This window comes from Odontomachus brunneus, unplaced genomic scaffold (genome assembly GCF_010583005.1).
Source record: "Odontomachus brunneus isolate Ranch 3 - 2012 unplaced genomic scaffold, Obru_v1 Obru_scaffold_010, whole genome shotgun sequence".
NCBI classification, from domain to species: Eukaryota; Metazoa; Arthropoda; class Insecta; order Hymenoptera; family Formicidae; genus Odontomachus; species Odontomachus brunneus.
Genome location: NW_022639460.1, coordinates 2,967,016 through 2,993,043, shown reverse-complemented (window position 1 = coordinate 2,993,043; position 26,028 = coordinate 2,967,016). Strand labels below are relative to the sequence as shown.

Sequence of the window (26,028 nt, the reverse complement as noted above, 5' to 3'; positions counted from 1 at the left end):
AGAGAGAGAGAGAGAGAGAGAGAGAGAGAGAGAGAGAGAGAGAGAGAGAGAGAGAGAGAGAGATGGAGGGAGAGGGAGAGAAACTAGCAATTTGCAGTCGCACGACAATGCGCTGTTGCGAGAGAAAGAGAGCCAAAGAGGGGGGGGTGCCGGACTCTCTCGCGACCCTTCGCGCTCTATTACGACCGCGGAGCTGTACGACGTACTGTCCAAGGAGGAAACAACTCCTGTCCTTATCATGGACTTATCAGATTATCGGATTTCATCTCCGCGATTAAAACGAAAATAGATACGTTCTCCTCGTTATCGAACTTGTCGGTTTATCAAATTTTACTTCGTTGATGTAGCTTGCCCCGGGTAGTTTTTATTGTTTCCTTGACAAGATAGATATGAATTATCTTTATTTCTTCGTGGAGAAGGACGGAGCACTTCTCAAAAGTAGTTATCATTAGATAAACATTCAGCTGTCGTGTTTTCCGTTAGAAAGGCCAGGAAGAATTTGATGGAGGAGAATGTCCCAAACGAATGTTCAGACCCGAATAAATACTCTATTACTGATAAAAAGCTCTCAATCATTTTTAAATCGTGTTGCGACACACTGTACACGAAGGATTAAAGACCAAGCGCGAGGATAAGCTTGATGAATCATTCGTTTTGAAGCGTTTAACACGGCCTAGGTGTAACACGTTTTCTTCTCAAACTAGGAAGATTGTAGCCGCGCGCGGTACGATGAGAACAAAGAGAACCGACAGAGGGGAGCATTGCGCTTCGCTTAATCGGAAAGTCGGGACTACCGCGCTGAACGCGATGATTCATTGCAAAACAGCCGATCGCGCGCCGCGCTCAAATGCCGAGCAGCCTCTCTCGTTGTTGTGTGCGCGAAGGTCGACTGTCGCAACCGTCGTCGGTTGCACTTTGAAAACGTATGGCGACCGGCGTTGTCGAGTGCCCGGCAGGGACGAGAGCGGAAAGACACGACGAGCGTCGTGCAGCTGGATCCTCGACGGACTGCAGGTGCATCCTCGGAGGCGACGTGTGTGTGTGTTGTACGCTCGCTCGCACGTGCTCTCGCATTACGGTGACATCGAATGCACACGTCGGTGGCGTCTTGCATGCAGGCGGTGTGCCTTCGAGAAGAACAAAACACCGGGCGTTTGGTTCAATTGTTGTTCGATCGTTCCCTGCGAAATAACTACCCGTTGACCAGGTTTTATCACAAAGTATCAAGGGAATTCAATTCGAAGAGAGTAAATGCAGATTTTTCATGTAGCCTATATTTTCCGCAGGATTTAGAAGTGTATAGGGAACAGACATTCTGTTTTATACAGTGTCTCTCCTCCGCTATTTTTTTGTGGGAACGGATTGAGGTGAACATAAAAGTCTTACGCCGTTTTAATTTGGATATACCATTATAATTTATATACGTAAATTATATATATATATATATATATATATTAGCTTGTATATACAGATTAGACATTAAAGGGAATACAGATTATAGATAAGCAATAAAGGGAAATAAAGGGAATTTGTCTTTTTCGCATACGACTCTTACGTAAGGAAGACGCAAAAACATGGATGAGCTTTTACGACCGATCGGACGTTAGAAGAGAGTGTGCAGCTCCGACAACGATCTCACTGCACGCTCTTGCCCACGCGAGATGCAGCCGCGGATCTGTTGTAGTAGAGAGTGCCGCGTCGTCGTGACGAGTGCGTGGGAGTGAGTCCGCATCGAGAGCGCGATGTGGGTCACTAGGAAATTGTTAGTCGTCTGTCGTTCCGACAGCCTTCCTGTCAGCCGGCCGGCCGGCAACTGCGTGGGCGTTGTAATCCCACGGCGGGACGTCGTCCGTCCAGGATTCAGGAAGGATACGCACCACAGGATATGATAGCGTCGCGTTTTAACCAGCTCAAATTGCTCAGCGTTGGGTTCGGCGGGCTTCTTATAACTAGAACATCTAAACTTAAATTATGACAAAGTATCAAGGGGATGAAAGCAGTGGGAGTAGCGCGCGAGGAGCGCTGATCAGCGCGATCACTGCCACATTCCGTTCACAGCATCACACACGATCGTTTGCAAATCTTCATGGGAAAAAAAAGATTTGCTAATATATGGACAACTAAAAATATTAACTGCAGGGGAAAATTTTCTTGCTCTCATAGCAAAGTTATTTAGTTGTGATAGCTAAAAGATTTGCTAATATATGGACAACTAAAAATATTAACTGCAGGGGAAAATTTTCTTGCTCTCATAGCAAAGTTATTTAGTTGTGATAGCTAAAAGATTTGCTAATATATATAGTAGCAAATCTTTTAGCTAATCACAACTAAATAACTTTGCTATGAGAGTAAGAAAATTTGCTTCTGCAATTAATAATTTTAGTTGTCCATATATTAGCAAATCTTTTTTTCCGTATTCTTCAATTAATAACTAAAAATCTTACATGGTTTGTAAAATTGTAGAGGAATTTTTTATCTGTTGAATTTGTAAGCGATCGAATATTCCTTGAAGTCTCACAGACCCGACATTATACGCGATGGTTCGAGATATTCACCCATTGCTGATCCGCGAATTGGACCCCGACATTAGTTACGATTAAATGGCAAAGAGGTTTGTCTCGTGTCAGATTTTGGCGTGATTCTATGAGACATGTATATCGAATTTTCACGCGTATGTACGAAATATCCTCGGCGGGAAAAATCTACGTGGCGATTCGACTGGAAAACGTCCATCTTGATTTCTCGCTGTTTTCAACTACTGAACGCGATTCGCATCGACTGGGCGTTGCTTCGTGACAAAAATTCGACGTCAAAGATCACTCGATCCCGTTTCTGGGTCAGCATGTATGAGTCAAGCGCGCGCGTCATTTTCACCGCCGCGCTCATCCGTCGGCGAAAATCGAGGAAGAAATTTCATCAGGGCAACGGTGAAGACTTAGAAAGGAAGAGAGGGAGATCAATTTGAATGATGTCGGGCACACGTCATACACCGACGATTTACGCTTCGCGAGAGCTATGCGGGAAAAGGATCTTTTGTCTAGCGGCTCGCGCTCGCGCACAATGGTCTCGCGTGGGTGTCGAAACTTGTCTCGCAGCGTACAAAGCACGCGCGATGCACCGACGGTGGGAGAATCGTACTATTGCATTGCGTAAGAGAGAACCGCCGACGTGCGACGTGTGCATCGTGGACGACGACGACGACGACGCCGCCGCCGCCGCCGCCGCCGCCGACGCCGCCACCGTGGCTCGTCGTTTCGCGCGGGCATATCGCAACACGGCGAAACGGATCCGTCGAATCTGCATATGGAAAAGTCCCGCGCGCAAACAGCTAGGTGTCCCACATTCGCGACTTCGTGTGTACACGGTCGATCTCTTGCGCGTTAAATGGATGGTTTCATTCTCTCGCCCGTTTCAGTCGCCGGCCGCGAAACACCTATCGCAGGCGTCACACCTTTCTCGCTCGGTTCGTTCAATGCTGATCGTTTTCATGTGTTTTCAGCGAGATTTTACTCCGTGAAATTTAGAGAGCGCGTGACATATTTCTCCTACCATTTTATTATTTCACGATGTATTGTTTTCATACCTCGATAAAAATATGTATGTTGCAATATACATTTTTTTCCGGTTGATTTCTTTCTTTTTCTCTCTCTTTCTCCTTGTCTCTTTGGCGGGTCTTGTTTATGATGCCGCAGCGGGGAATTGATGTCGACGTTGTAGTCGACGAGTCGGAAAGCGCGATAGCGTGTACCGTAATAATTCCAGAAAAAAAATTTGCGGGACCAAATCTCTCCTGCCGCGTGTTGCGTTCGCGCGGGTGCGTGCGTGCGTGACGCGTGTCCAGGTCGATGGAGGTGCATGCGCACGCCAGCGATCAAGATAACGAAATTGTAATAAGGAAGTCATTAAGAACGGTTATCTTCGACGGGATTCCTCCCGTGGGCGAGAAATTTGTTTGGTAGCCGTCGTTCAGTAAGATTTCCGAGAACGCTTTATATATATATACTTTTTTTTTAAGGATTGAGTCTACTTTGTAACGCGAGTCTATTTCAAACGAGAATTTGCACGGCATTTTCAGAACAGAATTTTCTATTGTATTTCTTCAGTTGCAGGAACACAAACACAAACTCAGTTATCCACTCATTCGTGGATACGAAAAGGGCTCGTTAACAAACTTAATTTTTGTTATAATTGATTAAAAATTTTCTGCAAAGCTAGTAGGTTAAATAAAATCAATAAAGAGATTAATGCAGAATTCACAGTAGGTGTTAAATGAAATATTGAGGTCGAAAATGAAATCGAAATTTCGATTCGGGAAATTCTCTCTTCTCTTTTTGTTTCTCTCTCTCTCTCTCTCTCTCTCTCTCTCTCTCTCTCTCTCTCTGCACTAGAATTATCTATTTTTCTCAGCGCCACCCTCCCAGCTACCGCTGTCACGAAACGTCCTCGTTGAAATCCAAGAGGGTGAGTCGCGAATGAGCATCAGTTTGCTCGTCGTCGTTTGTCACTCATTCGGCGGAAATCGTCGGCAAAAGGGCCGTTAACGGATCATACTTGCGTGCGATTAATTTATGAGGTGCTAAACGGTGCTCGGCCGTAGGCTTGAAGGGTGCATTAAAATGCACCCTTTGCGCCTACGTGCACTGCGCCGCGACGCGAGGCGACGCGACGACGGCAGCGGTGGCGGTGGCGTCTCTCGTGCTTGAGCGCGCGCGAGGCCAGGAAATTCGAAGTGTGTTGTTCACCGCCGCGATAATGAGAAGGTCCCAGTGATCGTCCTTAACGATACCGCGCCCCACACGTCACGCGCCCTAACGACTCCATTTACACCCCTTTTATCGACGGCCGCGGCCGCATTCCGCGCGAAATCACGTGCGTTTGTAGGGCACGCGCTCTTTCTCTCTTTCTCTCGCCACGCGAAATCGTAATCTGCACACCGTCGTGTCGAGACTCTCTTAAGCTCCCCGGATTTCATGCTCATTGTGGACTCGTTGCCGGCGATTTTCGGGTGATTTCTGAAGAAAACGTGATACCTATGCTTCGTGACACCGCAAATCCAATTTCAACAAATCCTTCGATGGAGTCGATTTAATTTCTACAATATCACGGTCCATAATTTGCTCCTTTTTTTGTTAATTGAATATTGATTAAATATTGAAATTAAATACTGGAAAAGATAGAATAATGAAAATCCCATCTGGAAATTACAGATTCGTATTAGGGATCATCGCTGTTCTGTGCGGCCGAGTGTAATACGACGATTTTTTGATCAGAGTGAAAAATCCGACTATTATATTTTATCATCACACAGTTATATCTCCTCCCCCCTCCCCCTTTCTCTTTCTTTCTCCCTCTATTTGACGCTCGCGTAGTCGATTATAGCAAGCGCTCGTTTCGCAAGAAACGAGCGAGTCACTGACATTTCTCTTTCTGCTACACGCCCGGCGCGCGCGTCGCGGGGAGTAGTGACTCATTGCCGAAGACAACGAACCCCGAAAGGAAACGCGAGTGAATGAAGCGATGAATGGGCTTCTTATGAATGAATTTACTACTGCTCTCTCCTCTCTCTCTCTCTCTCTCTCTCTCTCTCTCTCTCTCATTCCGCGTGGATGACGACTATACTATGACGACGAAGACGACGTCGGTGGCCGTTTTTTCCCTTCGTTTTTACTACTCCTTCTCGTTAAATCGCCGCTTATTCCTCGATGCGTCACGAGCGTCACGGCAGACAAACCAATCTCCTTCGATCAAACTTCATGCTTTCAAAAGATGGATAATCCATTGATGATCTATTGACGATATTTGCAAGTCACAAAGAGATTTGCGTCTTGTGGGAATGTCGGTGGCATTGTGTGTGAAATTGTCTAATCAGACGCTGTTGTTGCAAAAATTTTTGCAAAACAGTAAATTTCTGCAAAAATCGCGGTATTCTATAGAAATATAATGCAATATATATTTCTACGATAAATAAATTATTGAATTATATATAAACTAATACATAAGCGTGATACTCATGCAGGAATAGGCAATCTAATATTCGATTCGTTGATTGAGAGAGGAAGAGAAAAATACATAATAATTGTTCATACGTGCGTACGTGAATGCGCGCTTGAAGATTAATTTCTTTCCGTGTTCCTCCAAAGTCGCGCTCCAGATCGAATACGCCGCGGCACACGTATTCCGACGGAAATATAGCTTGCATTCGGTGAAAGGCGCGGCTTTTGTCGAGAGACAACGGTAAACGGCGTTACACTACGGAGATAATCGTAAAGCGTGCGCGCGGGCGGCGAGCGCTACGAACTACACGAGTTACGTCGCTGGTTTCGTAACCGCGCTCGAGATAGGAAAAGTGTGCCGTAACCCGCTGAAAAGTGTGTCGCGTACACTAACGCGTCAAGTATACATATATATATATACATACATACATAACCGACGCACTGTGGAAGTCGCACGTCTGTTCGCCGCGTTCGGCTGTCTTTCGTGCTGTATAAACGGGAACGAAAATGACATCTTCGACGACGACGACGACGACGACGACGACGATGCTGTCACCTCGCCTCGCCTCGCTCCGTGGCATCGCGCATAGCATAGCGTCGTGTCGCGTCGCGTCGGTCGGTCGGTCGGTCGGTCGGTCGGTCGGTCGCGGTTGGCTCGACGCTCGACTGACATTGACTCGTGGCCAACGACACTCTGAATAAAGTAGCGATCGAACAGCACGCCGTCTGTGCGGCTTACGTTTTCCTGCAATCCATATTTTCCCATTCGCGCGCGCTCCTCCCTGTGTTTCCCCGAGGAAAATCAAGTCGGCGGCGCGTTTTTCCTCGTGTAAAGGACTCGCTCCTCAGCGTGTCCCACGTTTCGTCTATATCAGCTCTTGGAATTATTTGCATTTTCCAGGCGATTCTCGCTGCTTCTCGGCTATTTTTTTCTTCACTGTTTTCCTTGTTTTCTCTTCATCTTCTCTCTTTTCCTCCAATTTTCTTCCATATCCTGTTAGTTTCATTACTTCATTCTATCACTCACTACTAACTTCATGAAGTAATTTCTCTACATTTTCCTTCACTTTCTGTCTCCTTCAGCTTACATCACTAACGAGTTTTCTATATTCTATAATTTTCCTTTTATTCTTTGCACTTCAATCTTTTTATTTGCACAGCACATATCTCCCAGTTCTCTGTATCCTTTTCTTCTTCTTTACATATCTTTATCTTATTTTATTTTCTTATCTTATCCGATGGCCAAACTTTTCCTCTTAATTTCTTTTATCTTTTTCCTCTATCTTTTTTATATTTCCATCTTCTATTACCGCTTAATACATATTTCCTTTGTCGATACTTTCCTCTGTATTATCATACTAATTTAAACATTATCTACATTATTCTAACTATCTATTCCTTATGACGCCATAACTTCTATTACTTATGCATTTTTCCCGCCCTGAATCTTGCTTTCCTAATGTTTTGTTTCGTCTTCACTTACACACTGTCTACGTACTTATTCCTACTTATAATTACTTCTATCTGATTTCCCATACTTAATTCAATATACTAAAATCATTTAAAATTCACGTACCATGTTAATCAGACATTCACTCACTTGCACGCCATCCAACCAAGTCTTTATTACTAAAATATTAAGTAGAATTTAATTTAAAAAATTGTTTTTTCTTGATTATAATTTATAACAATTATTTCTCTATACAATTATAGTTACAATTATCAAACATTTGTTTCTCAGTGTATCTAGCATTCAGTTCTTAGTTTTCCACTCGACTAATTTCACTTACACGTGCTAGTTTTGTGTCTGTAATGTGAAGATTCAAAAATATTTCAAGGCACATATAATGCAGACTTGAAGGTGGTCTATCTCGCGTTTAATCTGACGTTACAGTCGTTAGCTCGGTAATCCACGCGTATTTCACCGATCTTTCCCGTTAGTTTCTCTTTGGAGGGGGCAACGTGTGCTCTCGAAGGCATTTTTCTTCCACCTTAAGACAGCTATTAATAATCCGACATGTAACAGAAATACGCACATGAGACAAAGAACAATTGACTGGTTATCTCAGCGCCACCCGTCGACAAAATACAAATATTATCTGAATCCGAATTTCGGCCAGCCCGCAAGCTCTCTCTTGGGTTTTGTCCATTGTTTTGTCTCTAACGTGCGCCACACGCCGCGGGCATGTTTCCCTCGCGCGGTATTGTTCGCTTCCGGTTTCCCGTCCGTCCGCAAGATCGATTGGCCCGTATCGATTGCATCGCATTCACCGACGCGGCTCGGGCCGCGTGTGTGTCATTTATAACAATCGTTATTGTTATGCGCATCGTCATCGGCGCGGTCCGTATGTCTTTTTCATGGCACGACGGTGCCGCATGTCGCGTGACAGGGCTCTACACTAACCACTTCCGGCGTGCACCTTTCGCATCGCGTGCACACGACGGAGCGCAAGTAAGGTTACGAGAATGCGGGACGATGCAACGCGAAGCAACGCCGCGGCGGCAACGATTTCGTTTTGTTTCACCGCGTCGTTGCCGCCACGACGATCGCGATGTATCGACAGGCGGCGAAAAACCAGCCGCAATTCAGGAAGAATTCACACTTTGGCAAAAAGCAAAAAGAGCCGATCAGAACTCACGCTGGTAGACAAACAGAAACCGTCGACTATTACCTGACCACCAGCGCGAATTCTAAACCCGAAGTTGTTTTTTTTGATAAAAAGTTGATGAAATCTTTTACAGCTAACATAAAAATAAATATACATATACATGTTTCATATACATATTTCATGTATTTTTACACTATACAAAACTTAATATTGAATATACAATCCGCCCCGATATCCACACATGTCGATATCGCGATCGAGGCTATCAAATATAAACAATTCTTGTCGTCTCTCACTCGCCATTCGAGTTGCTGCATCAAACCAAGTGACGACTGAGGGTCGCTTCTCGAGTACAAAGAGTCAATAATTGTTACTTGAAACTTGTCAAATACTCAGCATTTTATTCAGAGTTAAATACAAGTTTTTTAGTTTGATTATAATAGATGTGATATTTGTAATCGCGATTCAACTGAAAAACTCTCATCTAACTCTGAATTCTAATCTGAATATCTCACTTGAGACGAGTTTCAAGCAATAACTACTAATACTGGGCCTTATTCGATAAGGATCTTATTTTTATCCATCTGCATGTTCCGGACTCGCGCCCGATTCCCAAGTAACAAAGTAACGTCGGAGAACGTGTCACATTAACGTCATATCGCCGTCAATTCAACGTTAATTTGACGTCCTCTGACGTTACTTTGCTACTTGGGTTACCAACCACGGAAAGCAACGGAACACTTGTCGCTTTATCAGCGCGGCATCCTAATTACAAAATAATAAGAGATTAACGAGATTCTCGGATTAATGCCGCAATCGATTTCCCGTTAGCCGAATGGTCAGCGCGGGAAGATTCATATAGAGAGAGGGTCATCGCGGCTCTTCCGTTTTCAACATTATCCCACCGCAGGCAGGTCTAAAATTAAAATTCTATCAAAATCCGTTTGAAATTAATCGAACAACACGATATCGCAATTCGTTTGCCGGTTTAAGCAAAAAGACCTCTCTCTTTTCTTCAGTCGCTCGCAGCGCGCTGACCTGACACGTTTTCCACTCAGAACAAATCGATGCCGGATTCTCACCGACCTCTGCCCGTCGTGAAAATTTAGGTCGCGCTATACAATTATAATATAGTCGCTAATAGCTATGATATGATAATAATATTAGGTAATTATAGTACGCATATCAATATGCAATTGCATATTAATATGTAATTGCATTACAATAATAACTATTTAGATGTTGCTGAGATGTTGGCGTGATCAATTTTCCTCAAGGTGCACTGAGAGGGAAAAATATCTAAAAGGAAATAAAAAAATATTTCTTTGGCGGGTGTACTCATATCGTATTTACTTAAATTTAAATTCTTTCATTTGGGTAGCATAAACAATTGCTTTTATGAGAAGCCGACGGCTTCCTTTAGATCTCAAGAAAATGTTCTTATTTGAGAAAATATTTTATATTGGTACAAGTAAATATGTTATTAGCATGTATTCACTGAATAAATATTTCTTAAATATTTTTGTTCTTTCAGTGCATGCGCAGATTCGCTCATTCCAACTGAGGAAGCGATTCGTTGGACGCTTTGAAGCTCAAAGAAAAATTATAATCTAACTGATTGCACCTGAGATTGGAATTTTCCAAAGTTTTCCACGTTGAAAATAAAGAAGAAAATAACGTTTCTCGTGTCGCGTCTGTGTTTTAGGGCCGTGAAAGCGTTTCAGCAGTTGCTATGGGTAGAACCAGGATTCCCACGGGCCTGCGAAGTTCACCTACGGCTCGGCTTGATGCTGAAGGTCCACGCTGACTTCGACGCCGCCTTGAAACACCTGACCCTCGCCTTGATCGATGCCACAACACCTGCTTCCTTCTCCAAGCTCGAAAGTAAGTAAGCTCGCCTTCACTTCACCTCTTGTACAGCTGAGTGCGAGATATAGAGCCTTTGTGTAACAACAGCCCGCGAAACCCTAGAAAAGTATATGCGCGTCACCCCGTACGCGAAATTTAGCGCGCGCGCGCGTGTTGAACAAATTCATAGCTGGATGTCAAAGGTGGGGTGGTATCGTCTTTCCCGCCGATGAATCACACGAATGACGATGACATCGCTGATTCATGACTTCAAATTGTCGGCCTGGAATGATTATTCGTAGCCGCTCAGGCGAGTCATTTCTCGTCGTGGTACCAGGAATTTCAAGCGCGCGGAAATAAAATTCCCGCTGTGGAGAAGTGGTGGCGTGCCGCTTTTAAATAGCGCGAGTCGCGTCGCACGCGCGCCAGTCTCGCGCACGTGTTCATCGCGCCCCGATGGCTTGATAATTGGAATCAACTTCATAAACGCCTCTGATCCCTCCCCGTCATCTCTCTCGCGCTGCTGCGTCGGTAAATTCGTTCGCCGGCTCGATTCATCATGCACCGAGTTGTAGCGAGAGAAAGAGAGAGGTAAACGCTTTCAGCAATTTATTTCGAAAATTATGTTTGTTAAAAGAGACAGACAGCGTAATGATATTTGCACGTTAAACGCACGAATTTTCGTGCCGCCGTTATAAATTTTCCAATAAATCCGTCGAAATGCACTTCTAACGCTGTTTTCTCTCTCTTTTTATAAAAACCTGTGAGATTTTTATTAACTTGAATTCTGGTAACGTCAAGCGAAATTCTGGTACGTTATTATTAAATTTCACCAGTATTTCATTAATTTTATTTTGCCATGTATGCATATTATTAGTATTGCTTGTTCGTTAAAACAAGAAGATGCGGTTTGCGCTGAAAATAATTTTTCTCTCAATGTATGCTATTTTCTGATAGATATAGGGACGTTTTCGTAAGCGTTTATTCTTTCTCGGTTTTTGTTTTTAAAGTTCTGTGCAGAAAGGTCACGATTGATCTTTCTTTCACATTATTATATGATTGTGCGACAGAGATTATTTCTGCTTACAGTCAAATTCCATATCGCTCATTTGCACGAGGTTCAGGGCAAATATCGCTTGGCCAAGGAGCACTACGAGGCCTTGCTGAAGGAGAAGGCTTTACCGTCGCATTTAAAGGCCGACATTTGCCGTCAACTAGGTAAGTCTCTGAGTCTCCGGAACGTTTCACCTGCGTTTCTGTATCGGCGCGATCCCGCAAGCGTTCCTGTCAAGCAGATAAATTCATTAGATCGATAGATAGATTTATCTTATTCCGACCGAGAACACCCGCAAGGGACACGCTGAGAAAAATCGCGAGACGTTTCTTACCGTTTGAGAAAGAAAAGTCGCAGGAAAGACCAATGGCGATAGTAAAAAATTTCATTATGCGCGCGTAGGTGTGACAACATGATGCTTCTACCATCTCGAGTGAACGTTTCTCCGACTCTCGCGATTTCACGCACCCGCTTTCTCGCAAGTGAAAAAAAATATACGCGTCACCCTCGCGCACTGGTTGCTCCATGGAAAGGGTGTTTTTTCCCTCGAATTTTTAATTTCTCTCTCTTCCTCTGTGTCTCTCTCTCTTCCTCTGTCTCTCTCTACTCTCTCTCTCTCTCTCTCTCTCTCTCTCTCTCTCTCTCTCTCTCTCTCGGATTTGGCTTAAGGCACTCGGGCCGGGTGCACGCCAAGTAGCAGACACGTGTATTGATTTATTCCGGGTTAGGGTGGACCGAGGATGAGACGGAGAGAGAGAGTGAAAGAAAGAGAGAGCGAATGAGAAGGGTATCGCGGGTAGAGAGGGAGTGAATGAACGAGGAACAGAGAGGGAAAGAAAACGGCTGTGTGAATGGGGTGGATAGAGAAAGAGAGAGCGACGTTGTGGGAACTATCCTTAGCTGTTTCTCTCGCACCTGCTCTCCTATTTCCCCTCTGTCCTTCTTCCTCGTTCTCCCCCTTCCTTGTCGATGCCAAAGTACGTAGACCATGGCGGATTATCGCGGGGTGCAGCGGGAATACGCTTTCGACCCTCTCCCTTTTTCACTCCGGTCTGTCAGAAAGAGAGCGTGGTCAAACTTTTAAGCGCCTCCGGGGATATGATATTCTCCCTTCGCTTTATGAGTTAAAAAGCGTGAAGATTCGCACGATAGCACGATTCAATGATTATGACTTATATTTTCTATTTTAACATCCTTATCTGCGCGTACTTGTAATTGGCGAGAAAAATTCGCGAAAGAAAGAAGTAGAAAGAGAGGCTGAAACCTAGTTCTGTATCTCTGTAAGTTATTATTTCCATAATCGTGTGTGCGTGTGTGTGTGTGTGTACGAGAGTTTTGTTCGTTGGTAACGAATCGTTTCGGGGAAAGTTTCGCGTTTTGCCCGGAGGGTGCATTTTACGAAACTGCGTCTCGTCCCGAGATGGTGGCGGCACATCGGTGGCTCGGCTCACGAATGCACTGCTCGCTTGTGCTGCAACACACGGGGCCGCGAAAACGGTACAGGACTTCCTTACAACCTGTTTACGGCTGCTCGCGTGTCGGTACCTCGGATTCGCGACCGGTCCTGTGGAAAAAAGGATCGTTGCCTCTCTCTCTCTACCTTCCTTTCTTCGGGAACTTTGTCGTCACCTTCCTCTACCTTCCTTTTTTATATCTTTTCAAGGAGGAACGGCGAAGGATGCTCTCGACGCGCATCGTCTGCCGAATAATGAACGGTGAAGGCCGAGTAAAACGTCGATCATCGGCGCCACCCCTCGTTCATTACCGAACATGCAATTAACACGCGCGTGAGATTTCGTGATGTGCAGAAGCAATGCGGGAGAGTCTAACGTGATACGCAATAGATTTTTTATACATTTGATTATGGGGGTACATATATAGGGGCGTATTCCAAATTACACTGAGAAAAAAATAGAAGGACTCGCAGAGCTAGATGTGTTGATGCTTTCCACGATCCTGTTGACCGTATATCTTGTTTTGTAATAACCAAAATATTAACATACAGCAACATGATGATCTTTAGTATTGGATTTTAGTACTGGGTTTAGTTGCCTATGAATCCCTGATTTGTAGTTCCGGGGTCTCCACAGCCCTCCTGCCGGTCTTTAATTATGAGCCAACTTTACCTTGTCCGCTCATATGTTCAATTTCAATCATTTTATGAATGAAAATTGTTTGTTTTTTATTCGAAATAATATATATCATACAATTACAATAAATGTTCAGATATTTTTCTCAGTGTATATTTCCTTTATATTATTTAATTTTATAACATAAATATGTATATAAATAAATAAATATATATATATATATATATATATATATATATATGTATATGTATGTGTATATATATCTCTCTTTCTCTCTCTCATTTTGTCTCACATATATACACACATACACCGACACTATTTCGCATGCGCAAAAGAAGCGCGATATAAAAATGTTTCAAATTGTTTATTCAGTTTTAAATCCATGCGTGCTGATGATGTCATTCCGCGAATGTTGCGAATATCGATTATTATTGCAACGTTAATTTTATCGTGTATTTAACTGTGATAATTAATAATTAAACCGTAATTAATATCGGAGCGTAAATTGATCGAGAGAATGGCAGCGAATTAATTAATCAGACCGGTTTTCCCTCCTCATGTCGAAACGTCACGTGTTCGCTCGCGCTTCAGCGTCGCTGTGGACACTTTCTTGCGATGCCTCGCTTTTCCCACGACGATTAAATCATGGGGCTATCAACAGGTAAAGAAACACGCGTTGCGAAACTACGGAAAGCAGCAGCAATCGCAAATTTACATTCTTATCTCCCGCGCGCGAGTATATAATTAAATGCATCTTTTACATATCATATTTTACATCAGAGTTATAATACTATACACTGATGTTTTAGAGACAGCATTATTAGAAAATCCTGCATCTTGAGTCAGCTATCAGGAAGTGGAGAAATCTCTTTAGAGAAGATTCGAATTTAGCAATAGAATGAAACATTCGTACATCCTGAACATGTACTCTCTTATTTTTAATTTCCGATTTAAATTTATATTTCGCATAATACACTGCGCGAAACAGTTTGTCTGCCGCTCGCTACGCCTATGTATTTAGAGGGTTGTAATTCGAGAATAGCTTCTAAAGTAGGGGAACAGCAGCCGGACTAGAAGAGAAAAAGAGAGGTAGGAAGAGAGTGATAGAGAGAGGAAGAGAGAGAAAGAAAAAGCGTGCGTATACCTACCCTAGACTATACCTGCAAGGATCTATTCCAGTTCGACGTTGAGCGCGGAGGTAGTTGTACGTGGAAAGGAACAATCGTGTGTCCCTTGTTGCAGGATGGATGTACCATGTGGTTGACTGTGCAATACTGGGAATAACGAGACAGCAGAAGCAAACCTTAGCTATCCACTGCCTGCAGAAGTCTATCGAAGCTGAGCCGAAGAGCGGACAGAGCCTGTATCTGTTAGGACGTTGTCTGGCAGCGTCCGGGAAAGTGCACGATGCATTCGTCGCGTACAGGTAATGCGAATCGCGATCTTACCTATCTCGTTCACATGTGCATAAATAGCAGCTCGATGTAAAGTCATCTCGAGTCGTGTCGCCGTGCGACAACGTTATCGATCCCAGCACGTGTGATTCCGTCGCTCGAAAATAATCACGTGTTGCTAAGTCACGTTTTATAAAGTTATTCAAGCAAAAAAGCACCAGCCTCTTGTGTCGATTGTATTTCATCGTCAAAAAGACAGTATCTTTCGTCAGAGAGAAATAATGACTTTTGGGAATAGTAGATTTTCTTGTATTTCTTATTAATAGGTCTGTTCGAAGAACTTTTGAACTTTTGCACTAGTGCAATAAGAGAGTTAGAGTGAAAGAAAGTGTCTCTCTCTCTCTCTCTTTCTTCAACTTATTGCACTATTGTAAAATTGTTTACCGAACTGACCTATATTTGTTTCATTCTAATTTATTACACCAGTACACATCAGTTCAGGAAGTTCTTCCAAAAAGAACAGACGTACTGCTCCAACTACTCGTTGGAACAATACTGTCGAAATACTATCTCCATTTATTTTACATCAACAAAATAATTTTTCTCAGAATATCAAGAGAGTACACGTCTTTTCCTAATCAATGTTTTAGAAACGTGAAAGTTTGTCATTGAACCCGTCAGTCGTGGAACGAATTAGAGAAAAATTCTGTGAGAATCCAAAGATTTATGCGCGACGTTTGATCTTCATGCCTTTAGACGAGTGATGTTAAATATCGATTTGATCTGCACTGCATGTGCAAGTTCGTATTGACGTTATCAGTTTTGCGGTTAGAAGTTATTATTGAGAGGATATTCGACGGAATCTTTCCATGTGTTAATAGTGGTAATGTATCTTGTGCTGTATTCTGTATTATTGTTACATGAAAGAAAAGTATTTCTCACACACGTTTTCACGAGACGCCTGTTAGCGTCTCATATACGTGTCAACGATTTCAACAATAAATATCTGCAACACGAGCCGAAACTAATCGGCAGTTTACGCCTGAAAACGTGAAAGCGCGTCGATCTTCGAAGATTTTCCCGGTAAATCAAACTGAGTTTTGGCAAAAACGATGGATAGAAAGGGAAAATTAGAAACATCGGTAGAAAAAAAGGGACGAATGGTGTATGTCGCGTCAAAGGCTTTACCTGCTTACGGACGAACGACGGAAGTTTCAGTCTTTACACAGAAATTGTCTACGTTGAATTGTCGTGACTTTTAGTTTCGAGCGAGCGTCTCGAAATATATCTTCGACTTTGCAAATCTTTAAAATCGATTCGATACATTTGCCGAGTCACTGAAACAATTCGTTGCGATTTTTCAGTCAGATTTGATTCTATCGTTTTCACTCTTGCTCTTAAGATTGTTGGCATTTAAAATGAAAGGAAAATGCAACAAAGGTGTGACTGAAAGATGGATTTGCGCATTCGACAGAAATTCCGTCGAGAAGTCGGAAGGAAACGCCGATACGTGGTGCAGCATAGGAGTCCTCTACCAGCAGCAGAACCAGCCGATGGACGCGTTACAGGCCTACATATGCGCGGTTCAGCTAGACAAGTCACACTCAGCCGCTTGGACTAATCTCGGCATACTGTACGAAAGCGTGAGCCAACCGAAAGACGCTCTGGCCTGTTACGTCAACGCATCCAGGTAAATTGCATGTCGCGAGACTGCACCCGAGTTTAAAGCAGTGAGTCGTGAATTGCGCACAACACGCACGGAATGGTGTGTGTGTGTATCATGTGTTATAAAACGTTATTACAATCTCATTGTATCCGAGCCGATGGCGAATAGCCGCTCTGATACGTTAAATAAATTATCGCTTCGCTGTTAATACAATTACTGGCGATAATTGCTGGAACAATTTCGATATGCAAAGATAGGATGGGATAGACGGTACCCCAACCATTAAGATAATAAACGATAAAAATAACAATAATGCAATCATCGAATCACTGCTTGTACTTTCATCGATTATACCGCCCGCGCGTGCGTACTGTACCATTTATTTTTATCTCACCTTGTCATTAATCTCACCGATACCTTCGATTGTCACCCGGTACATTTCCATGTCTCATGAAATGTGTATGTATATACCACTTTTATGCTCCATAGTAATCATCTTAAGTACATAGCTGATTAAATTGTGCGAGAGCAATCGCCGAGCTATGTATTCGTAAGTTTGTAGACCAGGTTTACGTTTGATGATTGATCTCACAAAAGCTCACCTGGTCAACTATATATCGACACAGATTCCTGACGAGAACTCTTTTTTCTGTTCCTTGCGTACGTAGGGGTAACAACAACGCAGCAAATTGTACGGGTCCATTGGCGGGCCTAGGTGGCGTCAAGTCCGGTGGCAATACTCCGATGAACCCGTCCCTCCAACAGCGCATCAACTTTCTGCAGAATCACCTAAGTCAAGGACCAATGCCTTCCATCGCTACCAAGTGAGTGTGCATCGCGTGAATTATGCGTGTTTTGTTGCGCGATCTTTTGTGAATTCACTCGTTATCCCGCGAGAAAGTATTCTCCGACGAAGCGCGCTTCTTGTACACGGGATGTGTGGTATTAATCGTCGAGGTCGGACAGGTGGCGGAAGATATGTTGTTTGTCCGGGGAAAACATGGAAACGTAGAACTAAGCTTCATCTTTATTTGTCGCCGCCTTTGTGAGTTTTTAATGCGACGCGATTGTTTCTCGTTGTCCATGACCTTGTTTCTCGACACATCTGACGCTCGATTCAGTATCAGGTAGGCCGTGAGTTTCTAACGATATAATAATATTGTGTGTCGAACAGGAGACGGCAGTTGCCGCCGATTGAAGAGGCCTGGAACTTGCCGATCAGTGCGGAAATGTCCAGTCGGCAGCAGCAGCAACAGCAAACACCGGGCGGGCCCTCCTACAAGTATGGTACTGCACCTTCTGGCCCGCCACCGCCTTATCCCCAGGCCCAGTCTCAAACCAAGCGATTCAAGGTAAGTTTGTAATATACTGATCTCAATATATACGATCTCTCAATATAGGGAATGTTTAGAAATTCAAAAGCATCCTAACAATCTCAACAGACAACGGACAAAAGATCAGTCCAATCTGGCGATCCGTCCTCCCGGCTTCCAGAACCCGACGGACCAACAAATTTCCCCTCCCACCCTTTTCCCTAACAACCACCCCTCACCTCCCTACTTCCTCTCTCTTTTTCTATGTCAATCACTATATAAATATACGATCTCGTTGAAAATGTTCGATTTAGCCAAAGACAAACTGACTGCGAACCACGCAATACGCAATTACGTATTGTAACTGTCGCGACTGTCGCTATTGAGTACGTGACCGCAAGGATTACGCTGTGACTCTTGATACTCTTGTCTTGACTCTTGATTTCTCGAAAAGTTGCGAGATAATTCTCGATTATGAAATTGCATATTTTAAAGGTATTTTTTATTGATTCTATTTTCTGTTTCATCAAAACATTAAGGAACAGAGTACATTAATCATCGCGATTTGAACGAGTAAACATGAAAGGTCACTCTTGAGATTGATTTGTCTACATTTTGATTTTCGGATTTGTATACAGGATAGAGAATATAACAAAGACCGTTGATTTTTTATCTGTACGAAAAACTACTTTTAATTGCAGCTTTAACGTTTTTTTCTGTTTTAACGTAGCCTGGCGAGGAAGCGATATCGGCGAGCGCGCCGCAACGGCCGCCGCCGTTTTATATGTCTCCGCAGCAGCTGCAGACGCTACATTTCCTGCAACAGAATCATAGTCAATTGACGTCGCAGCAGCAGATCTTGTTGGCCCAGCTGCAACACCAGTATCGGACGATGCAGCAACATCAGCAGCAGATCAGGCTGCAACAGCAACAAGCGGCGCAACGGGGCCTCAGGCCCGGCCAGCCCGGTTATCCCGCCGGTTACGGCCATCCTCAAATCAGCGGCCAAGCCGGCATTATTAAGAACTATGGGATACCACAGCAACCGGTATGACGTTTACGTTATTAACGTATCTTACGAGACATCGCGATGAGCAATGATTGCGCGATGTTGTTAACCGCGGGCTAAGCGTTTCGATTTTTACATCAGATGGTAGAGAATCGTTGTTTCGTCAGTCGACATCTAGCGATTATCTCCGAACGTATCGAGGATAATTTATAGTGACGGGACTTTAAGCAGAATCTACGCGGCTCTTTAATAGTATCTTGTTCAAGTATATATTTGCTTTTTTAAAATGCCAAGCGCGCAATATCTTTCTCAGATACCCAGAGAATGTTTAGAATTGATCAAATTGTCTATTATTATTTTGTAGCAACGCGGGCAAAATTTTCACGACTTCTAATTAGTGTCTGGCGTATCTTGAAACCTCGATTTCGTCTTCATCGAAATGAAATATATCGAAATTCATTTTGTTTGGGTTTACAGTTGCAGCAAGGAGGTACTGTCGCGTTGCAAACGGGCTTCTCTGATTCTAACGTTGGCTACAGCGCGGCAGCAACCGGGAACACGCAGACACCAGGCATGCCTTACAAATCCGCATCGGATCCAAATTATCCTCAACCTCAGCCTCAACGGCAAATTGGCGGTAGCGCACAGTACAGCCAGTATCAGCAGAGTCAATTCGCCGCTCAGGGTTATTCGCAGATTTCATCGACGACGAGTAGTTATCCAGAGGGTTCAGCGGCGAACAAGGACCTGGGCGTCACAGACCAGGAGCTGCAAGCGCTGCTATCCCAGAAGGATATCGCTACATCGCTGGCGGAGGACCTGCTCAAGCACTTTGGCTCAGAGGATTTAGACGTAAAAGAGGAACCGCCAACTAGCATTATGAACAACAATGGTGCTCTCAGTTCTGGTATGGATGAATAAAAAAATAACTAAACTGATTTCTTAAACAGTTAATAATTTCTCATTTTTTAAATTTCTTGTAAGAAAAATTTTTTTATCGGCGAAATCACACACTATATTCTCGTAACAAAACAATTTTTTCTCGAAAGGACCTTTCTCCCCATCAAATCTTGAGGAAAATGCGGATAAGACAAAGGAAGTCGTGAAGGTGGAGAAAAGTGAGGAGCCGTCGAAAGCGGCCGAGGCGTACGAAACAAATGACATAAAGCCGCCAACGCTTCCGGCACCGCGACCACCGTCGACGCCGTCGACGGAAACGGTGAAATGCGAACAGACTATGAGCGCGAACAAAACCGGCGAGTCGACTCCGAAAATGGAGCCGGTGTTAAAGCTCGAGAGTTTGTGCGAATCGCAGCCGGAATTGGAGCTGAACATTGATATGGACGCCAAGACGATCGTGGAAGCGTGTCGTGGTCAGGGGGTGAATGGCGTGCCAAATTGCTCGATATTGAGTGACCGTTCGCCGCCACCAGCCCCTCCGGACCCGCCGAGTCAACGATTGACGAAGGAGCAATTGTTACCACCCACACCCAGCGTTTATCTGGAGAACAAGAAGTGTGCATTCAGTCCGCAGCTACAAGAATTTTGTCTAAAGCACCCAATCGCCGTGGTACGTGGACTCGCTGCTGCACTTAAGCTGGATTTAGGTCTGTTCTCGACCAAAACGCTGGTGGAAGCGAATCCAGACCACGGTATTGAGGTTCGTACGCAAATGCAGCAGCCAAGTGATGAGAACTGGGATCAGCAGTTCACCAAGAAAGTATGGAACTGCATCAGCCATCGCAGTCACACCACTATTGCAAAATACGCACAGTATCAGGCCAGTAGTTTTCAAGAGAGTTTGAAGGAAGAGCGCGAGAAGTCGCAAGGTGTACATACATCCAACCTGTCCGATTCCGACTCGAAGGATAGCACGGGTCAAGTTACAAAACGGAAGAAGAACACCGTCGGTCTGGCCGGCCGACAAGGTTCAAAGATGTTGCGTTTTGGCACGAATGTTGATCTATCGGACGACAGGAAATGGAAACCGCAACTGCAAGAACTGATGAAACTACCCGCCTTCGCTAGAGTCATATCGGCTGGCAATATGCTCAGTCATGTGGGCCACGTGATCTTAGGAATGAATACCGTACAGTTATATATGAAGGTAATGGAATTTTCATCATTGTTTGTATAATAATGCCGTTTAAAACTATTCAAAAGTATCGTTCCCTCTCTCTCTTAGAGAGGGAATAAAAAAAATTTAACCAAATTTAACCAAAATTTGTTTTACCTCGAGATGTATATCACAAGCGTGATCTAATTATTTCGCTCAGGTACCTGGCAGCAGAACACCTGGCCACCAGGAGAACAATAACTTCTGTTCCATCAATATCAATATCGGACCGGGAGATTGCGAATGGTTCGCCGTGCCTGATGCTTACTGGGGCGTCATATGCTCGTTATGTGAGCGCAACGGCATCAATTACCTACACGGCAGCTGGTGGCCATCTCTGGAAGATTTGTACGAGGAGAATATTCCATTATACAGGTTCGTACAACGACCGGGTGACTTGGTCTGGGTGAACGCAGGATGTGTGCACTGGGTGCAAGCGGTCGGCTGGTGCAACAACATCGCGTGGAACGTCGGCCCTCTCACAGCGAGACAATATCAGCTCGCCATCGAGCGCTACGAGTGGAACAAGCTACAATCGTTCAAGTCCATCGTGCCGATGGTGCATCTATCGTGGAATTTAGCTCGCAACATTAAGGTGTCGGACCCGCGTCTGTTTGAGCTGATCAAAAATTGCCTGTTGAGAACTATGCGACAATGCTGTCTTATATTGGACTTTGTGAAGAGCAAGGGTGTGGAGGTGCGCTTCCACGGTCGTGGCAAGAACGAGGCTTCTCATTATTGCGGACAGTGTGAGGTATGAGCGATTCGATCTTCTTTATTTTATTTACTACACAGTTACAACAATAAAAATTCACTGTTCTTTCTTGCAGATCGAAGTGTTCAACATTTTATTTATCCGGGAGCAGGAGAAACGGCATGTTGTTCATTGTATGGAGTGTGCAAGGAAACAATCGCCATCCTTGGAAGGAATTGTCTGCTTGGAAGAATACAGCATGCACGAACTCATGGACGTTTATGATGGTTTCACTCTGCACACGTCACCATCGACTTCTGCTTCAACGGCGTTGTCTACAACGAACAATGCGCAGTCCTCCTGAGGTTACATGCAGCACAGATACTTGGACTTCCTGGGTACGCTGTCGCAATGACAGCCCGGGCAGTGCGAATTCTGTGTTTTAGTTGATGAAATGCGACAAGACACTTCTTCTTACGATAAGCATTATCCGTGTACCTGAGAGCTACTCTAAACGAGCCGCGATCGACTCGGTGGCTGTTATAGGCGTTAGGTGATAACTCTGTCTGAAACACAAAGTGAGTTCAAAACCGTTAAAGAGGAACGTTTTATCAATTCGTGACGACTATCGTGACAGCCTCTCGAGTCGAACCCCGGCGAGAAGAGGAGGGAGGGACCCCTCGCGTTCGAGAAGCAATTCCGAGAATGTGGCTTGCACCTCGTGAGCCGCAAGTTAGTTAGCGCCGTTTGTACAAAAAGGAAAATCTCGTTAGCTCGCTACTTCTAGAAATCGTGGAGTGGTCGCCGTGGATTCTCCCCCTCCCCGCCTTGTAAATACGCAACGGCGACCACGTTTGTATCCGTATAGCTCTCGGGTATTGGTGAGAAGAATCGAGGGAAGACTGTCGGGAGAAGAATAAGCGTGAAATGAAAAATTGAGTAAAAAGAAAAAAACGAGAGAAGCTCGCGACATCGTCGTGCGACGGTTTCCATTTTCGTGTTCGCGCATTTGACTAATTGGTTGCCGCCCGTGTTTGACGATCGGGTTCTTCGTTATCGTCGTAATCTTTAATTAAACTTTTTGTGATTCGATAGCTTAGAACACGCTTTACGATAAACGCGTCGCGATATTTATTTTATTGAAATCGTTTTTTTTTTTTTGCTCTTTGTATTTTAATCTACACGATTAGTTCCGTAAAATGTGAAGAAGTACAAGACTACGCATGCGGAAAGGATGACGCGGTAATGCGATTCACTGCCACTTACGAAGAAGACACTGAGAGTGAAAGAGCGAATATGAGAAAAAAAAAGAAAGAAAGAGGATCTATTTGCTCTGTATACGTATATGAGAATCGCCGACGAACAATCGTTGATTAATCATTAGGGATACGCGCGCAGGCACTTGCCAAGACGCGGACTTGCTCAAACTATTGTATTTGTACATTTTTTTATACGAGTCGGCGTCGAAATTAGGAGAAAAAAGGGGAAATTAACAAGAGGATATCGTTAAATCATGGAACGATCTTTACTGCCAATCAAATGTTATGCTCGTTATTAAACGTCTCTCGGACGAGACGTTTAATCTTTTAATCGCATAGAATGAAATTTGAACGTGTTAAAATTTAATCATTGTTGTTTTCACAAGAATCAAGTCCTTGGAAAGCCTTTTTGCGTACGAAATTTTTTGATCTCGCAGTGACGCACCCGCGAGAAGTTGACGTGAAAAAAGCGTATATAAATTGTATCTCACGTTCGACAAAATCTTTTTCGATATCTCATCACATTTATACACAAATTATATACCAATTTATTGATTAAATTCAGCTTTAAAGTATTCTTCCAAATTTTGTGGCGCTGTTTAACGGCGACGTCGACTTTTTTCCGTGTGCATGAGAAAAGTTCGCGATCCGTGTCAATGATCCTCGAGGGGTTTGGTGAGAAAACGTTCGCAGGGCGATGACTCGAAAAAGAGCGAAGTGAAGAAAGAGGAAAAGAATTCGAGCAATAGATGAAAGAGAGAGAGAGAGAGAGAGAGAGAGAGAGATACAGAGGAAAAGAGAATGAGAGAGCTTTTGATCAGGTAACCGTATTTTAAGAGAACAAACGTACCTTCACTCAGTTTCGTCAATTGACTTCGGCACTCTAGCCGAAGGACACAACGTGCCAGAGCGATTACCGTACCGCCATCTTGTATATTAACGTAACGAGAGGGATTCGGGAATCAAGAGTGAGACTCGTCCGCCGTGATTGAATCGCGTATCGACATATGCAGCATGAGTGAGATCGAAGAAACGAGAGAAGAGTCGGATATTTTTTGGTATTTAAAGATGAAGGAGTACACAACTTGGACGGTTCTAATGAGCGCATTTCTGACACATTCCAACAGTTAAAGCAATTACATGGTTTAAAATGGATAGAATATCTATCCTATCTCTCTCTTTATCTAGCTGGCGTTGCCTTTATTATTAAAATAAAATTAAAATTGAACGGAATAGACCAAGAAAACTGAAACGTTTGTTAAAGAGATATATTTAACTTTTTATGACGCGATATTTGCGGTAACTGTGGCAAAGCGCTCATTGGCCGTTCCTTCTTTCTCTTTGAAGGAGATCACGCCGTCCAGTTTTTGGATATTCACGTCTGACTCTCAATTCTGCTTGTAACTCGGGAACTACTGCCCTTTTCAAACATTCGTAGAAGTATGGAACATTTTTATGCTAAGCGTTCGATATTCTAAATCGAAGAAACTGCCTGGTCATCGTCCGGATCAATCCCGCAAGAATCGCCGCACCCTCTGCACATGTCGTTACATCGATAGTCCGGATCGGCCGATTCTCCGTTCGCTTCTTCTATAGTAATATCATATCCACGCTATATCTTTGATACATAGTTCAGGAGAGATAGTGGAATCTATTTAGCTAAAAACTCACAGTGTCGACCTTCGCCAAACGCAGTCGGTCGATCCGGACTTCTCTCTCGTCTCGGCCGACGGATCTCTTTTCATTCTCGACTCTTCTCATCCTCTCCTCCCTCTCCCCCCTTACGACGACGAACGAAGGAAACGACATTTATTTTCGCAAGCGCGAGACGCGGGGGAGAGGTGGGTGAGAGAAACAAAGTAGTTAGCTCTTCGCGTCACGTGAAGAAGAGAAACAGGAGATCATCGGTGAAAAAGTAAAAAAAGGCGATGTATTTTTTAATATCCTAGAAGCGCTAGTTCCGGCACCGCGTGCAAGTAGTTTCAAGGAATTAAGCAAACGAGTGTTAAGGAAATGAAGAAAAGCGAAAAAGAAAAAAAAAGACAAGAAGAGAAAAAGGAAAAACGTTTTTCTCTTATTTTCTACCAAGGATTGAAACCGCTGTAACTTCGTTGTGTTCGGATTTCCATATCATGCTGACATGCGATGAGGATTCTCGTAATATCTCATGTATACTGCTGATCGATCATGAACAAGCAAATTATATGCATGGAAGAATGATTGTATCTAGTTCTGCTATACCTGATCTCTGATCTTAATGCATCTTCGACATAAGTTGATGAAAACGACATCTTTACATTCACAAGCATCCAGTACAAGCATACAGAAATCAATTTAACGCATAATGATTTTATCGAAATGTATCGATACTTCTGATCGATGAGTGGAAACTCTTGATCTGCATTGAGATCATTTCCAAGTGGACTGAGGTACGTGGAAGAGAGAAGAAAAAGGACTGTCGAGTCGTCGTGAGATATCTTCGTATAGCTGCAGACGTCGGAAATTGAACTCAACGAAGTTATACCGGTCTCGATCCTTGTTTTCTAAAATCATGTACAGAAACTACGACGACGACGGTCAGCACATACACGAGCACACGTACAGACACACATACATACACGCGGCATTTCTGACGAGCGGTAGAGATGGGAAAGGATAAAGAAGTAGACACGACGACAGAATCCACGACAGGAGGATGAGAGGAGGTGGACAAATGTTCTTACGTTTCTCTCGTATTTTAAATACATAAAAAGGAAAAGAATCACACGCACGCTATGATCTCAACGATTGCACGATTGCCGGCGGAGAAGAGTGTCTGTATTCTGCCGGCGTTCCGAACTGACTCGACATCTTCGATTGTAACGCTAAAACGTTCGTATTATGTATACATACTATAGATATATAAATATATATCGGGATATACAAATAAATATATATATATATATATATATATATATATATATATATATATATATATATATAT

The 26,028-nt window shown here is 43.7% G+C and overlaps 1 protein-coding gene across 4 annotated transcripts in view; it reads left to right on the top strand.

Moving 5' to 3' along the window:
* Positions 1-23,620, top strand: part of LOC116840590 (histone demethylase UTY) — a 69,349-nt gene extending 45,729 nt beyond the window's left edge. For 3 of the 4 annotated variants that reach the window (XM_032807469.1, XM_032807471.1, XM_032807470.1), the window contains 11 exons: positions 10,308-10,486; positions 11,540-11,668; positions 14,837-15,020; positions 16,463-16,678; positions 17,323-17,478; positions 17,829-18,006; positions 18,698-19,015; positions 19,454-19,883; positions 20,026-21,083; positions 21,253-21,846; positions 21,923-23,620. In XM_032807469.1, coding sequence (XP_032663360.1) covers positions 10,308-10,486; positions 11,540-11,668; positions 14,837-15,020; positions 16,463-16,678; positions 17,323-17,478; positions 17,829-18,006; positions 18,698-19,015; positions 19,454-19,883; positions 20,026-21,083; positions 21,253-21,846; positions 21,923-22,150 — 3,670 coding nt within the window. In that variant the 3' untranslated portion in view covers positions 22,151-23,620. Of the gene's footprint in view, positions 1-10,307; positions 10,487-10,877; positions 11,042-11,539; positions 11,669-14,836; positions 15,021-16,462; positions 16,679-17,322; positions 17,479-17,828; positions 18,007-18,697; positions 19,016-19,453; positions 19,884-20,025; positions 21,084-21,252; positions 21,847-21,922 lie in introns of those variants that run through there. The other variant, XM_032807472.1, reaches the window with a different exon arrangement.
* Positions 23,621-26,028: the final 2,408 nt, after the last annotated feature.